The sequence below is a fragment of the Danio rerio genome, chromosome 6, assembly GCF_049306965.1.
Source record: "Danio rerio strain Tuebingen ecotype United States chromosome 6, GRCz12tu, whole genome shotgun sequence".
Classification (NCBI taxonomy): domain Eukaryota; kingdom Metazoa; phylum Chordata; class Actinopteri; order Cypriniformes; family Danionidae; genus Danio; species Danio rerio.
In genome coordinates, this window is record NC_133181.1 from 4,084,630 (window position 1) to 4,102,770 (window position 18,141).

At 33.8% G+C, this 18,141-nt stretch overlaps 1 protein-coding gene across 24 annotated transcripts in view; it reads left to right on the forward strand.

The window, feature by feature from the left end:
• The window catches only part of st3gal3a (ST3 beta-galactoside alpha-2,3-sialyltransferase 3a), a 71,167-nt gene that overhangs the window by 39,685 nt on the left and 13,341 nt on the right, over window positions 1-18,141 (forward strand). For 15 of the 24 annotated variants that reach the window (XR_012407231.1, XR_012407227.1, XR_012407232.1 and 12 more), the window contains one exon: window positions 1,046-1,232. Coding sequence is in view for 19 of the 24 variants with exons in the window: in NM_200355.2 (NP_956649.2) it covers window positions 1,046-1,232 (187 nt within the window). In the remaining 5 variants the exon portion in view is untranslated. Of the gene's footprint in view, window positions 1-1,045; window positions 1,233-4,776; window positions 4,855-18,141 lie in introns of all 24 variants that reach the window. The other 9 variants (XM_021476804.3, XM_021476806.3, XM_073952713.1 and 6 more) reach the window with 1 other exon arrangement.

Sequence of the window (18,141 nt, forward strand, 5' to 3'; positions counted from 1 at the left end):
ATTTGTGTGTACTGTTTATGTTTGTTATGTGTATATATAAATAAATGCATGCATGCATATATTTGATAAATGTTTATTTATATGTATATACATAGTTGAAGTCAAAGTTATTAGCCCGTTATTTCAATGACAAATGTCGTGAGCACAGTACTAGAAGTCGAGATCGTATTTATTTATAGCCTACAGCATGCGAATCTCTTTGCCTGCACGTGCACAAAACTTCTTGCACGCCTCCTCAAATATAAGCCACTTCAATAGCGTGCAGATCTTCTTGTGCACTCTCAAATAAACACTGCTGAAGTGCGATTTAGTGCGTTTATGTAACGAGTATGTCTCCAGCATTTATTCTATTTGCTATTTATATTTATGAATGTCTTCAATAGACCTATAGAGCGGTATTAATGCGTCCTGAATTAAAGTGAAAGTGAAATATGTCGCGTTTGCTGGCCTCATATGTATATATAATTTAGTGCTAAAATTGTTTGTAATTGCATCCCAAAGAAAGTGTTTTTGACATGATATGTGACATGTACTGTTTATGTTTGTTATGTGTATATATCAATAAATATTTGATAAATGTTTATTTATATTTATATACACAGTTGAAGTCAAAGTTATTAGCCCCCTTTTGATTTTTTTTTTCTTTTTTTAATATTTCCCAAATGATTTTTAATAGAGCAAGGACATTTTCTCAGTATGTCTGATCATATTTTTTCTTCTGGAGAAAGTCTTATTTGTTTTATTTTGGCTAGAATAAAAGCAGTTTTTATTTTTTTAACAGTAATAGTAGTAGTATCTTCAAAATAGTAGTAGTATCTTTAAAATAGTAGTAGTATTTTCATACGTTAAAGTAGTAGTAGTATCTTTATGTTAAAGTAGTAGTAGTAAGTAGTATTATTGCTTGATAATCTGAAATCAATTTTTGTTTCTGAAACGCATTATTAGATATGATGAATGATTCACTGATATGTCTTACCTATAATTCATAGGGACATAAGAGAGTCAAAAAACTGTTGACATGTTGATATTTGTCTTGTGGTTTTAGACTGAATGAAGCTCCAGTTGCAGGTTTTGAGAAGGACGTGGGCTCAAAGACCACCATGCGCATCACCTACCCTGAAGGAGCCATACAGAGAGCTGAACGCTACGAGAAGAGCTCGCTGTTCGTTTTATCCGCCTTCAAATCCAATGACTTCAAATGGCTGCGGCACATGGTGTACAAAGACAGGCTGGTAAGACCTGTAGGAATCTGTTCAGTGTGCTCAGCGTATATGAGTACACCCCTCACATATTATCTATAGGTAGCGCCAGACAAAATCTGCGGACATTTTTTGCTATTTCTGCGTGGAATTGTGTTAAAAATCTGCGGATTCATGTGGAAATATTTTAGCAGTATCTTAACTAAAACGCTAATATATGAAAAAAGTAATACATTTTTATGTTTTATTTAATTTTTACAATGCAAATCCAGTTAGATCCCCTTTATTTCATAAACAAAGCAAGTCTCTCATATAATATCTCTTATAAAAGGCAGAAAATATTACTTTACACACTGTATTGTACATAAATCATGAATATTATATTAGTCAATAATATTACTGAAATTAATTTAAAAGCTGAATAAATATAAATTTGCACACATTTACACAAGTAAATAAACTCCATGGCTTCCGCTACATCCATTCTTCCTCGCCAAAATTCATCCCGCTGTGCGTCGTTTGTTTAACCCTTTAAGGTGACGCGCTGACTAACTGACTGGCTGACAGGTGCGTGATGCGTGAGGCCAGCAAACGCGACATATAGCCCTTTCACTTAAATTCAGGACGCATTAATACCGCTCTATAGGTCTATTAAAGACATTCATAAATGTTCCTAGCAAATGTAATAAATGCTGGAGACATACTCGTTACATAAACGCACTAAATCGCACTTCAGCAGCGTTTATTTGAGAGCACACAAGAAGATCTGCACGCTCTTGAAGCGGCTTATATTTGAGGAGGCGTGCAAGAAGTTTTGTGCACGTGCAGGCAAAGACATTTGCATGCTGTAGGCTATAAATTAATGCGATCTCGACTTCTAATACTGCGCTCACGACATTTGCCATTGAAATAACGCCACTGGTAGTTAGTAGATCTGTGTAAAATAAGGCGTGCTGCCACAGCTGGAAAAAATCCTAGAGGAAACGCTGGACTCAGTGATGGGCTAAAAATCTGGGTAATTCTGCCCTCGCAGATTCTGTGTGGGCCTATCTATAGGATACTTTACAATCTTATATTTGTGCATTTATATTAAATTAGTCAGTTGCAAAGCCAAACTGAACCTAATCTAATAAAAAAAAACTTAAGATCAGAGTTCAAAAAATGTGTACATAATTAATTTGTAGAGGACAAATAATTAATCTTTAAAATAATACATCTTTAATTTAAATAAAAAGAGGAAATCAGGAGAAAAGCTTTTTTTTTTTGCAGCAACTCTTTTAAATTGAAATTTTTGAAATTTTTCTATTCCTCAAGATGTTATGTGAACAAAAACATTTATTTTAATCAATATAATATAGTTGAATAAAACTTTTTTATTGTTTAAATGCACTGAGAAATAATAGAAGAATAAAAATATTCATTTTTAAAAACGAGTGTACTCATAAATGCACACTCTTTTTATAGAGCATTTCAATGTGGTCATGTCATTGGCCCATGAACATCTCCTGCGTGTTGTCAAATAATTTTATGTCTGTAACAAGAGGCAATTCAATCATAACTTGATGTTATAACAGATATTGTAGCATTATTTATCAATATGTGGAACTTTTTGGACTCTCAGAAGGTGTCGAAGTTTTAAAAGTAAAACTGGAAAAGCGTCAGGTCCATTGTTATTGTTTACATCTCTCAAAATGCTCTAAGCATTATAAATGAAACGTTCAAGTAAAGTGTTACTAATTTATGTAATAATTATTGTGGCTAATTTGGCAGCAAGTATTCTCGATTCTCCCATTTAGAATAGTGCAAAGTGATTATTTAAAAGTTTAAGAAACCAAAATGATTGAAGTATGTACACATGTTCCGGTAGGGGGCAGCATAGTTTGTGTTCTGATCACTAATATTAAACATGTGTGTTTTTTTTTATTTTGCTTACCCTGTTTTTATTTTATTTTATTTTTTAACTTTCACAAAAAATATATACAGTTCAAATCAGAATTATTAAACCCACCTTGATATTTTTTTCTTTTTGTAAATATTTCCCATTTGATGTTTAACAGAGCAAAGACATTTTCACAGCATGTCTGATAATATTTTTTCTCCTGCAGAAAGTCTTTTTTTTTATTACGGCTAAAATAAAAGCGGTTTTAAATTTTTAAAAAACATTTTAAGGTCAAAATATTAGCCCCTTTAAGCTATAGCCTATATTTTTATCAATAGTCTACAGAACAAACCCTCATTATTATCATCAGTGAACCTAATTAACCTAGTGTAGCCTTTAAATGTCACTTTAAGCTGAATGCTAGTATCTTCAAAAATATCTAGTCAAATATTATGTACTGTCATCATGGCAAAGATAAAAGGAATCAGTTATTAGAAATGAGTTATTAAAACTATTATGTGTAGAAATGCGTTAAAAAAACCTTCTCTCTGTTAAACAGAAATTGGGGGGGAAAATTGCAGAGGGGCTTATAACTCAGGGAGTTTAATAATTCTGACTTCAACTGTATGTATATTAAACTTTTAGAAGTATTTGGGTAAATATTTTGTAAATTTCTTTGTTCATAATTTAGTTTGAATTATTTTTAAAATAAAAAAGACATCTATGTAGTTTCTTGAATAAACAGCCCGATTATACTGTGAAAAAAACACTATTATTATTAAAAGTGCTCATACTAGTACTGTATTCATTTATTCATACATTAAGTCATTTTCTATACACATATTACAGTGCTCAGCATATATTTGTGGTACACCCCTTACAAGTCTATCGTTTAAATTTATATTATTAATAGGAAGCTATACAATATTATATATTAGATTAGTCGGTACTGAAGCCAAATCTGGAGCTCATCTAACAAAATAACTAATGATAACGGTCCAAAAACTAGAACAGCCAAATGTATATGTTATAGAAAAATATTAAATACAAATTTTTAAAGGAAAATTTAAGAGAAACAAAAAGATAAAAAATTGAGTTCAAATTTTGTAGGTTGTAATTTAATTTTGCAATATTTTACTGGAATTTAATTGTATTATCTCACAATTTCTAAATATGTTTGGTGACTAAAATATTATATTAACAAATATATCTGTTAAATAAATCTGTTTTGTTTAAATGCACTAAAATACATTGTCTATATTCGGTGAGAAATGGAGAAAAATATTCATTTTCAAAATGGGCTCTACTATATTATGCTGAGCACTGTATTCATTGCAGTCTAATGTAATTTAATATATATATATATATATATATATATATATATATATATATATATATATATATATATATATATATATATATATATATATATATATATAAATATATGCATGATATTGTAATGTTGGCTAAGTTATATTTATTTTAAACTAATTCAGCATAATCTTTTATTAGTATTATTATTCATATATTATTTATTTATTTATTTATTTATTTATTTATTTATTTATGTTATAATATGTGTGTGGAGGGTACAGCTGTTTATATTATTGATTTGTTTATTTATTGAAACATTTTTATCAAGTTTATGACTTTAGTTTATTTGTTTTGTTGTTTGTTTTTCTCCAAACATTTTCACAGACCCCCGGGGGTCCCCTCACTGTTAATCAGATTCAGACTGATGCATTCGAGACCTGCGGTCCTGAATACAGTCTCTCAGTGAGTCTGAAACAGACCACGCCTGATGCTCATTTTATGACATGTGGTTTAGAAATTCATCACTGCTACTAATGCTAACTGCATTATGGGCTGGTTGTGGTTTTTGCGTTTTTTGTGACTATGTGTGAGGCTGGGGTTGCATGTCCTCAGGTCACCCACACAAGCTCAGCGATGTGTTTAATTGTGTGGTCTGTGCTGGAGAATGGCCAGCTTATCTACTTGGTTTAGATTTAGTCAAGCAGCTGTTTTCTTGCTTTATCTCCTGAATGCTAATGAAGATGGCTCTCACATCATTCCTCTTTTCTATGAAAAATATAAAGATTGTCCTATTTCGAGTTTTTCTTTTGTAGTCCAAATATCAAAAAATTCTTAAATTAAGAATAAAAAAAAGAAAAAAAATGTTTGGTTTCCGAAATATTAAGTCAAATATGCTATAAATACATTTTAAATATGCTATAAATAAAATAAACTTAATTCAAACAGAAAACAAATTTATTTTAATTAAACAACTATTTAATTAAACAACTAGCAGATTTTTTGCTTGTCTTGAGGAAAAACTCGCTTAGTTTTGAAAAATTCAGGCTTCATTTAATATTGCTGGCCCTGTTATTTTCACTTTCACAAAATTATGTATGTATATTAAAGTTTTAGAAATATTTGGGGCATTTGCTAGCGCCAATAGCCTAGTGGTTAATACATCGACACATAGGATGAGGTGCTCGCGGTGACCTGAGTTCGATTCCCAGTTCAATGTTCTTTGCTGATCCTTCCCCTATATCTGCTCCCCACACTTTTCTGTCTGTAAATCACCGCTGTCCTATCAATAAAGGTGAAAGCCCCTAAAAATGTATTATAAAAAAACAGTATTTGGGGCATTCAGTACATTTCTTGGCTAAAAATCTGATTGTACTGTAAAAAAAACACATATTATCATAAATATTCCTTGTATTAGTACTGCATTTGTGCATTCATTCAGTTGTAATATACACATATTATTAACTGCAGTCTAAAGACATTTTGACTCATTTCTGAAAACAAAACAATATTTTTACTTTTGATATTTGGACTAGAAACAGTATAAAAACACTTAAAAAAAAAAAAAAAAGCATTATTTGCAGTGCCAAACTTTAGTTAACTGATCTCAGAGACATTGTTTAAACCCCTCGGTCACAGCAGTGTTTTAAAAGTCAGTATTGAATAGAGTTTGTAATGCTTATTTGCTTCTTTCACTGTATTTAATCAAATATGCAGTTTTGGCAAACATAAGAGACTTTGTTCAGAGTCATTAGAAAGAAAAAAACATTTATTAAAACATTACTATTATTATTATTATTACTATTATTATTATTATTTCTATTATTATTATTACTATTATTATTATTATTAGGGACTTTTGCACCATAAGAACTTTTTTTCAGCTCCCAAAACTGTACCGACTTATCCTTTTACAGTGTTTTTTTTTTTGTTTGTTTTTTTTATTGCAGTTTAGTAAAGGTTTTTAGTTCTTCCACCATTTTAAATCAGCTCCTACTTGAGGGCAGTGTCTAATCCTGCACAATAGGAACTACAGTGATGCAAGTTCACGCTCAGGTGCAAAAACTGCAGGTTCTCGTTTGATATTATTATATATTATTATATGCTGATGTTAGCAGCATGTACCTGTTGGCTTTGTCTGTCAAGTTGTGTTTTTTTGTGATCTGCAGCACTGCAAATGGTTATATAGTGAGTGATTTGCTCAAAAACACATAGTTTGTACACACAGTCTATATTATCATGAAATGAAATGGAAAACAGCTTGCATTAATGCATCCTCTACCCAGCTGTTGATTGTGTTTGTGTGTGTGTGTAATATCTATCTATCTATCTATCTATCTATCTATCTATCTATCTATCTATCTATCTATCTATCTATCTATCCATCTATCCATCTATCCATCCATCCATCCCAATTCCTATCCATCCAAGATATCCATCTAATACAACCTTCTCTCTTTCTATCCATCTAGCTATATCTATCTATCTATCTAGTAATAAAAATATAATTTGTGTGCACTTAAAAAATATCTGTTAATTAACAGGTTCTGTTTTGTGATTCACAAGTGTTTTTTGTTTATTTACGGATGATCTCTTGATCTCTTCTCTTCTCAGTCGACTTTTAATGTTGAAAATTCAACTCTACGGTTTAACAAAGTGACACTTATTGACATTGTAGTCATATTTGAGACAAGATGCTGTTTAAAAAATAATATATAATAAAATAAGTCTGTAAAATAACACAAAATGTACTAGCGACTTATTACAAGGTTTTGTACCATAAATTACTACAACAACCCAGACAATATATCACTTTAAGCCAATAAAAATGTCTATAAAAGTCACTTTTCCGAAACTTTCGTATCATTGTTCCATAATGCAATTCAAAAGCATAATTAAGTGGGGGGAAAACATGAATCACAAAATACGGAAAACTGTCCATTTATAGGTATTTTTTAGTGTGTGTGTGTGTGTGTGTGTGTGTGTGTGTGTGTGTGTGTGTGTGTGTGTGTGTGTGTGTGTGTGTGTGTGTGTGTGTGTGTGTGTGTGTGTGTGTGTGTGTGTGTGTCTGTGTCTGTCTGTCTGTCTGTCTGTCTGTCTGTCTGTCTGTGGATTCATGCTAAAGAATAACACAAAGGCCACACGCAGGTTCTGAGAGGTTTGTGGGAGATCAATTGAGTCTGACTGTATCCTGATAAGGTTAATGGCTGAGATTGGTTGCCGTGTCTTTAGAAAGTCTCTATACAGCGCCTTTTCCCATGGGCTGCAGCTTGACTTACTCTTTCTCTTTCTAAAAACACAGATAACGTGCCTTCAGCCTACTGTATCCATTAGTATTCCCAGCGCCATTCCAAAATCCATTAGGACTAAGAAAGAAGTGTACATTCAGAGAGGACAAGAGGGAGAAAAGAATCTCTCGAGCCTGGAACTTGAGTCTGGAAATGAAAATAGATTAAATGTCTTAAGTCTTGCATGTGTAGGTGGTTATATTTAACAGATATTTTAGTGTTTTAGTTAGGTGGTTGCACAACAATACATTAAGAGATTAATCCGTTTTTCTGACGTCCTTTTTTAAGATTTTGTAGAGAACTTTTCGAGGATGTTAAGTGCACTCGTCAGTGTTTGGCACGTTCCTTTAAAAGAGTAATTAGTTATAATTACTTTTACAAATAGTTACATAATTATAAAAGTAACTACTGTAAATACCAGGCAAAGTAACTATCGTGTTACTTTAAAAAAATCTAATTTGTCGAATTACTATAAAATAAATGTAAAGACCCAGGAACATCAGACCTTTTGGAATTCGAATTAAAACTCACTTGGAGACGTTGGATATCTGGATATAATAACAACGATGCATCTACTATGATGCACCTGTCTCAGAGTTAAAAAAGGGAAATACACCCAAATGTTTATCAGGAAGAATTTATCAATATCCCATGCAATCTACCAACTTATGTGCCAGTGTATACAGATGGTTGCCAGTATGTGCCAGTTGCCAGTGTATATCAGGTGGACGAGTATCTGCTGCTATACATTTTTTTTGATGAATGCATTTTTTTTCTAAATAAATTTTTATATTTAAATATCATAACAATAATGTGATTACTCTTGTTTTAAATATTCCATTTAATGTATCCCTACTAAATAGAAGTATACACATTTCTTAAATTATTTATTCACCTCAAACTTTTATAATAGATGAAATATTTTCGCTTTCCATTGTACCGTTTTGGGTATATAGTGGTAAACATGCATTGATTATTTCTTCTAGATTTTGGACTGTAGTTTAGTCTGCTAAATTGCTCTTAAATTTGCATTAAAAGGTTTTACATTTCATTTTCTTAAGCGTGCAGCTACTCTTGAGACAGAAGATGAATTGCTTCATGCCATAGCGTGCGTTTAAAGTAGATCCCTTACCATTTACTGCCAAAACAGTGATTTACTGAACAAACTGAACAATAAATGAACCAATTTAAGTCCAATTTATCAGTAATTTTGCGTAATGATAAACAGACTTAGACCGAAAACTTCACAGCTGAGACTAGGGAAATAAATTCTTCAGATAATTGTTTTCTGTTGAAATGTCTCTTCCACTTTGAGAGCATTATCCGTCACTGACCCGTCCATGTGAAAGATTCATTCACGTCCTACTGCATGCTACAATCACAGCTCGCGTTTACACATGAAATTGCCCGTAACGTGTTCATTCAGCGAAGGTTTTGAAGTGTGCAAGACCATCTTGTAAATATTCTCCCGTTCAAAACATTCAGACAGGAATACTAATGAGGATAATTGAGAGGTCGGGGATGAAGTAGATGTTGTTGTTTTTTTCATGTGCGTGTGTTTATTGGCTGGAGTCTTAGCTTGTGATTCTTTGACTCAGAAACACTCTCATTACTCGAACCTCTGCTGATTTGGAATTAAATGGCAGCTGTGTCTTCTGAAAGCAAAAGAACGGCCAAGATATCTTGTCGTAAATGATGCGTCAAAACAGCTAAATCATCAGTGGCCTTAGCGTGGTATGTTTTTAGACTAATGCCACCATATGTGCGATGTTAGGCCAGCCGATGGAGGTCTTTGGGGGTGTCAGCTGTCCTGGCTGTGGACGGAGCAGATCTGTCCCTTTGCTTTTGTCTCCTCTTTGAAATTCAGCTTCAAACACGGCCATTCAGAAAGGTAAACATGAGCAGGTGGACAAGGGGTCAATAAACTAGCTGCTGTTGTTTCCACTGCTGGTCCAATGAGTCACAGAGAAGCTAGAGAGGAGAAGAGAGAGAGGATTAAAAGAGAGTATTGAACCAAGGTTGAGATTATTGAGAACGTTCTAGTGTGTCGGAGGTAACTGAGGGCATGCAAGAAAGTCTGAAATGATTGAGAACATTCCAGAATGTCTGAGATGATCGAGAACATTCAATTGGGTTAGAAATAAACGATGGCATGCAAGAAAGTCTGAGATGACTGACAACATTCAAGAAGGTCTGAAATTATTGACAATGGTCAAGAAGGTCTGAGATGATTGAGGACATTCAAGAATGTATGAGATGATTGAGGACATTCAAGAATGTATGAGATGATTGAGGACATTCAAGAATGTATGAGATGATTGAGGACATTCAAGAATGTATGAGATGATTAAGGACATTCAAGAATGTATGAGATGATTGAGGACATGCAAGTGGGTTAGAGATAACCGAGGACATGCAAGAAAGTCTGAGATGATTAAGAACATTTAAGAAGGCCTGATATGACTGAGATCAATCAAGAAAGTCTGAGATGATTGAGATCATTCAAGAAAGTCTGAAACGATTGAGATCAATCAAGAAAGTCTGAGAGGATTGAGAACATTCAAGAAAGTCTAAGATGATTGAGAACATTCAAGAAAGTCTGAGATGATTGAGAACATTCAAGAAAGTCTTAGAAGATTGAGATCATTCAAGAAAGTCTGAAACGATTGAGATCAATCAAGAAAGTCTGAGATGATTGAGATCATTCAAGAAAGTCTGAAACGATTGAGATCAATCAAGAAAGTCTGAGATGATTGAGATCATTCAAGAAAGTCTGAGAAGATTGAGATCATTCAAGAAAGTCTAAAACGATTGAGATCAATCAAGAAAGTCTGAAACGATTGAGATCAATCAAGAAAGTCTGAGATGATTGAGATCATTCAAGAAAGTCTGAGATGATTGAGATCATTCAAGAAAGTCTAAAACGATTGAGATCAATCAAGAAAGTCTGAAACGATTGAGATCAATCAAGAAAGTCTGAGATGATTGAGATCATTCAAGAAAGTCTGAGAGGATTGAGAACATTTAAGAAAGTCTAAGATGATTGAGAACATTCAAGAAAGTCTGAGATGATTGAGAACATTCAAGAAAGTCTTAGAAGATTGAGATCATTCAAGAAAGTCTGAGATGACTGAGATCATTCAAGAAAGTCTAAGTAGATTGAGATCAATCAAGAAAGTCTGAGATGATTGAGATCAATCAAGAAAGTCTAATTGATTAAGAACATTCAATAAAGTTTAGGATGTTTTAGAAGAAAAAATATTCGAGAATGTTCAAGAATACATTATAGAAATATTAAGATATAATTTGACTTGAGAAGAGAAGCAATATTCAACTGTTGCAAAAACATTTTATGAATACTTGTTGAAAACATTAAGATAGAGTTTGACATTTTGTGGCTGAAATGTAAGAACTTTTAAGGTTGGATATTTTTCAACAACCTTCAAGAATACATAAATATTTGAGACCATTGTAGAGGAAAAGATTTGAGTTTGTGTTTAATTTTTTAGATAATTTGGGAACAATAAATTAATCCAAATGTGAGATTCGATGTGACTCAAAGGAAATAAATGAAATACAGGGACCTTGCAGACATTTCAGTGGATTTAAATGTGAAAATATAACATGTAATTTTAATAAGATTTATTTATTATTTCATATTCATTTGTTAGACAAATAGATTTGTTTTGATTCCAGGAGTTCCATATAAAACTAAAGATTATTCATTCTTAATCTAAACACTAATTAGTGGATCCTTCTTTTCTGATGCAGGTCCTAAGTACATCTTTTTTCCATCAGCACTATTATCCATCACTCTAAACATGCTGTCTAGGTAGGCAGCTTCACTACTAACTGAAACAGAGCTTATGCCTATGAATCATTGGATGCTTTGTATAACATGTTTGGCTTACGCATCACAAAACAATAGTGTCCATGAGTGTCAAGTGTCCTCAGAGTCTGGTGATTCAGACATGAGTAGACTGAAGGTTGAGGGTCAGGGTCATCGATCTTTAGCGCTCCACAGACGGCTGTAGAAAAGCGCAGGGCTTCATGAATGCCGCAGTGTGTGTCAGCCTCTGGAAACTGATGGATTGGCTGATAAAGTCTGCGCCTCACACCTCCAGAGAGTCCGAGCCGCTGAGAGCAGCCATTGTGGTGTTGGAGCTGTGATGTTTTCTGAAGTAACATCAGCACTCAGAAATGTCTCAGGAACTCTTTTAACCCAAGAAAGGGAAGTTTGGAGGATAAACGGTTTGGGGAATTCCCGTCAGGGAAAATATGACTATAAACCCACTTGTGATTCAGAGTTCAGTGAGTGATTGGTTGCTTGATTCAACTGATTTACTTAATTGTTTGATATTTACATTTAGTCATTCTGCAAAGCATAATCATATAATAATCTGTTTGAAGATTGAAGTTTATTTGGTTTTAGAGTAAATTGCGAGCTTTACCTTTACAGCATAAGGTTTATTTGAAATATTTTTTATATGTAAACCATATAAACATTTCAAGAAGAATCTATAACACAAGCTCTTCATATCAACGCTTGTTTGATTTAACCAACAGAAAATTATAATAATGGAAAATAACAAAACAATTACAGGCAATGACAGTTTAAGATGTTATTAAAGATGTAAGTCACAATTAATGCTATTAACAAACTATTAACTAATAGTATTAGCCCAATAAACTGCTAATTAGCTGCTTATCAATAGTTAGTAAGGTTTTGGGTAGTATTAGGGATGTATAATAAAATCATACTTTATAACTACTGAAAAACTGTGAATGTCGTAATAATATTAACATTATTAACATTATAATATTAGTATTAACATTATTAACAATATAATATTAAAATTAATAACAATATTAATAATAATATAATATCGCCAGTAGTTAATAGCATGAATTGTGACTTAAACTAAAGTGTTACCAAATGTATTGTTTAATAGGGTTTTTTGTCCCTATATTTATTCATTTGGTTGGATAGTTAGTTATTAAACTGTGATTGGTTATTGGTTAAGATTAATAATCATGTGATTAATTTATAACTTGGCTAGATAGTTAAGTAATTGGATATTGTTGCAATCAGGCCATATATCAGTCTAGACAGACTGATCTTTAACAACTAAAAGAGCCAATATTTTTATTCTTGTAATCACTGAATAGATTAATTTGGAGTATTTGGTTTGGGAAAATATCAAGAACCGAAGGAATTAAAAACATCTCATTACAAATACACCTGATTATTTCCAGAATACATAAAAAAATCAGCTTTAGAGATGTGTCTCACCAATTTAGCTTATAAAGTGTTACAAGTCAGAGAAACCAATAAGATTTAACAATATTTATAATATGAATAATGATCATAGTAAGCGTCTTTTACCATTTACTGGTATTACTGCAGAAGTGTGTTGGTTTATTTATTAGATAGATAAAAAGAGAGAGTCGTGTAAAATAATATAGAGCTAGATGGTGTAAGATGGATAGAGTGCATGATGGATAGATTTAGATGGAGTGAGATGGATAGAATAAGATAGATAGTTAGATGAATAGAAAGAGACGGACGGACAGACAGACAGACAGACAGATAGATGAAACAATGCAATGATGGATGGATGGATGGATGGATGGATGGATGAAAAGAAAGAATGATGGATGGATGGATGGATTGATAGATTCATATAATAAGACAGCTTTAGATTAATAAAATGATTTGGATAGAATCAGATCAAGTCAGATGGTTATAAAAAGAGAGGAATTGATAAAATAAGATGGTGAGATGGATAAAAAGAAAGGGATGGAAAGAATAAGATATAGTTAAATGGATAGAAAGAGAGAAGGATATATAGAGTCAAACAGAGTTAGATGGATAGGAATTGAGATGGATGGATGGATAGATGGATGGATAGATTAAACAATCTAAGGATGGATGGATAGATAGATAGATAGATGGATGGATGGATGGATGGATGGATAGATAGATAGATAGATATAGATGAAAGATAGATAGATAGATAGATAGATAGATAGATAGATAGATAGATAGATAGATAGATAGATAGATAGATAGATAGATAGATAGATAGATAGATAGATGGATGGATGGATGGATGGATGGATGGATGGATGGATGGATGGATGGATGGATAGATAGATATAGATGAAAGATAGATAGATAGATAGATGGATGGATGGATGGATGGATGGATGGATGGATGGATGGATGGATGGATGGATGGATGGATGGATAGATAGATATAGATGATAGATAGATAGATAGATAGATAGATAGATAGATAGATAGATAGATAGATAGATGGATGGATGGATGGATGGATGGATGGATGGATGGATGGATAGATAGAATAAGACAGTGTTAGATGAATAGAGTAGGATTGATAGAATCATATCAAGTTAGATAGATTGAAAGAAAGATGGACTGATAAAATAAGATAGTGAGATGGATAGAAAGAGAGAGAGGGATGGATTGATGGATGGATTGTTGGATCGATAGTATAAAAGTTAGATGAGTAGAGTGAGATGGATAGGAAGAGAGAGGGATCTATAAACGTTGTTTTAATCTCTTACTTGTTGTGTTTTTGGATCTTGTAAAACTCTGTGGTGTTTTAAAAAAGTTGTATATATAGGAAAAATACAGTCAGAACTAAGTTTGCTGAAAAATGATTGACCCCTCCTTCTCTCTTTAGGAACTATGAATTTAAGACTATTTTAATTTTCACGTGAGTCTCAGAATTTGTCACTTTGATTGCTTGTTGGCCAAAATATGTCTTATTTTCCTCCATCACTGTACTTTCAGCAGCAGCGGCAGTGCAGAAAACACTGTGATCAGATTAGTTTTCCTCTTGTTGCTATGGCCATGCTGAGTGACCGTGTCTGTAATACAGCACAATAAGCCATTTGGACACCACTATCCTCAGCCAGAGTTCAGAGTTCATAATCATTAGCAGGCTCTTCTTTTTGTTTTTACCTGCAGGTCTGTTTCAAGCAGCACAGTGCCTAATATCAGAGAAATCCTAGTGCAATGTGGATCCTGTCACAGAGTGATTGATTTAGGGTCTTCCTTGACTTTATGGCTTTGTTTGCGCTGCTTGTTTTTCATGGGGCTCTTAAATGGCCCCTATCTCCTCCGCAGTGCAGGGTATTGTGTTCATCTCTCTCCGAGCCTGAGCCACGTCACATTTTCCACCTGTGTGTTTATGACTCTCTCCCTATGAGTCTGAACAACACATTCTCACAGCTCATCTCTGCTTCAGTGCTCGCTCCGAATATGTCAGCGTTTTAGCTGCTTCTGTTTTTTTACATCTTTAGACATTAAATATTGATTTAATTAAGATTTGTACATAGATTATTAATGAAAATATTTCTGGAGAAAGCTTAGATGAATGCATGGCTTTATTTAAATGTGTATAAAATAGCATTGTGAACTCAATTTAAGGCAAGGCAAGTTTATTTATACAGCACAAGTCATACACAATTGTAATTCAAAGTGCTTCGCATAAACAGGAATAAAAGAAACCAGTATAAGAAAATAAAAACAATGAAAAAAGCAGATAAAAAAACAGATTAAAATAGACAAATAAAGTAATAGTGCAATCTGTTGGACATAGCGCAGAGCTCGTTCATACATTTTAAGGACATTTATTATGTTACTGGCTTCTATTTTTAAAGTATTAATCATTTTTTGCCCTCTTATCAAAGTGTCATGCATAGTATAACTGTTTCCACCAAAATATGAAGCAGCATTGTTGGATTTCTTTTTTTTTTTCTTTACTTTCTGCCGATTTTGATAATGATGTACTCTACTTGCTAGATTTCCATAGATTTCTTCGGAGTTTTGTCGTTGATCCCAGTTGTAAAAGCAACAAATAATAACTTTTAGTTGATCATTTGGAAAAGTGTTGATTTTTTTTTCTGATGAATCATCTGTTGAGCTGCATCCCAATCATCACAAATACTGCAGAAGACCTACTGGAACCCACATGGACTCTAAATTCTTTCCGAAATCAGTCAAGTTTGGTGAAGGAAAAATCATGGTTTGGGGGTAAATTCAGTATGGGGTGTCCGAGAGATCTGCAGAGTGCATGATCAACTTCAACAGCCTGAGGTATCAAGACATTTGTGCTGCCCATTACATGACAAACCACAGGAGAGGGACAGATAGCGCTGCTTCTCATACTTCAGCCTCCACATCAAAGCTCCTGAAAGCAAAGAAGGTCAAGCTGCTCCAGGATTGGCCAGACCAGTCATCAGACATGAACATTATTGAGCATGTTTGGGATAAGATGAAGGAGGAGGCATTGAAGATGAATCTAAAAAATCTTGATGAGCTCTGGGAGTCCTGCAGGAACGCTTTCTTTGCCATTCCAGATGACTTTATTAATCAGTGATTTGAGTCATTGCAATGATGTATGGATGCAGTCCTCCAAGCTCATGATGGAGTCAGACACAATATTCATTCTGTCTCCACTGCAGCAGGACTTTATTTTCTAAGTCTATTTATAGTCTAAGCAAAGTCAGACCTTATTGTCCTTATTAAATCAATAAAAATCAAGGCTTGATCATATTTTATTTTGGTAAATTAAGCGTAATCTAGAGGCATTTGCCTTTCATATAATTCACTTCTAATGCCAAATGATCAACTAGAAGTCAAGATATATTTGTTTTTCCTAAAACCTAGATAAGCGACAAGACTTTTGTCAGGTATTGTAGTTTGAACAAGCAGAGAAACTCTTTTTTTAATGTAGCAATACAATACCTTTACCTTTATTGTCTTTAGTGTATTTCTAGCATATATATTCAGCCTAGGTGGCTGTAAGGCTTGAAGCTTACACTGCTATTCTGAACCAATAATCGGAAACAGAAAGCAGTTGAAGGATGGCGTGTTTAAATCCATTATTTATCTGACTCCATTGTAATTAATCTGACTCCATTAAAGTTGTTATCATCATTGATAAAGAGAAATAATCTTAAAGCAGGCAAAGTTGTTTGTTAAGTTGCATGATCAAATATACAGACATTAGAATGAAACAAACTAACATACTGAATAAAGAAATTAGCTGTAACATATGCACTGCTGAGCAACATAGACAGTGGAAATGCCTTTGTTAGCATATGAGGCTACGCACTGGTGTGCGGGAGATGCAGAGTAAAAGCCATTCTCCCAGATCAACAGTTACCTTTCCCTATTATACCCTGAGCAAAGCATTGTCAAACATGAGTGTAAAACCAACCCCCAAAACCAGCTGAACATGTGAGCAAAGTTAAAGAGATGAAGTGGGGGAGAAGTACATTAAGGCCGTACTCACACTAGGTACAGTTGCCTTGAACCGGGCCAAAGCACGCTTGTCCCCCCTCCCGTCTCCCCCGACGGCCCGCGCTCACACCATATCGGGCCTCGACACGCTTATGTCATCGCTGCTGCTCTGTTTAGTGAGAAGCGCTCTCTATGGCAAGCCTTTTTAGCATTTAAATCTTTGTTCTGACTCCATAAATATATTTAGAGATATCTCTAATTATATTTTGATTAGTCATAATTATAATTCCACTACTCAGAATGACAATTAGAGATATCTGCAATTACAATTGTACTAGTACGAAATCAGATTGGAGATATCTGCAAATATATTATGACTAGTCATATTCCTTCATTGACTTCCATTGAAAAATATTTGCAGATATCTCTAAATGAGTTTTGACTAGTCACAATTGTAATTAGAGATATCTCTAACAGAGTTTTTACTAGTCATAATACATTTGGAGATATCTTTAATTCGTCATATTTAGAGATATTTACTAATATATTTGAAGATATCTCTAATTAATTTACTAATAGTCGAATTACAGTTGTAGATATCTTGAATTGGATTTTTGACGAGTCAAAACTCAGTTAGAGATATCTGCAAATATTTTTCAATGGAAGTCAATCATAAAGCTCTCGTGCTGCAGGAATGAGGAGGTCTGCTGAAGGCGCGCAGCTGACGTGCTGTGAGGAGTTTGCGTCTTTGATAAACGACGGCAGTTTGCGATCACTGAACAGTAAGAATGATTAATTAATCCATATGAAACAGTTCCTTAAAAGTCACGTCTCGCTTTCAGTTTCGGGCTTTGGTACGTTTTGCACTCACACACAAGCGTACCGCGCCAAAGCCCAAGTGATCGGCGTTTAGGCACACCTCTTTCAACCGGGCCAGTGCCGGCCAAGTGAACCGTGCTTGAGCCCGATTCAGCGCACTCACACTTCTCAAACGATCCGGGAAACGGGCCTGGGCACGGTACGAATGGCATAGTGTGAGTAGGCCCTAACATACTCTCCTCAGGCCATGACCCAACAATAGTAAATATATTGTAGATTGAAATACAATTAATCAATGTCTCTGTTGATTTCATCACTACAACACTGTCAAATAAAATGACACCAAACATGACAAAGTTTTCTGAAGGA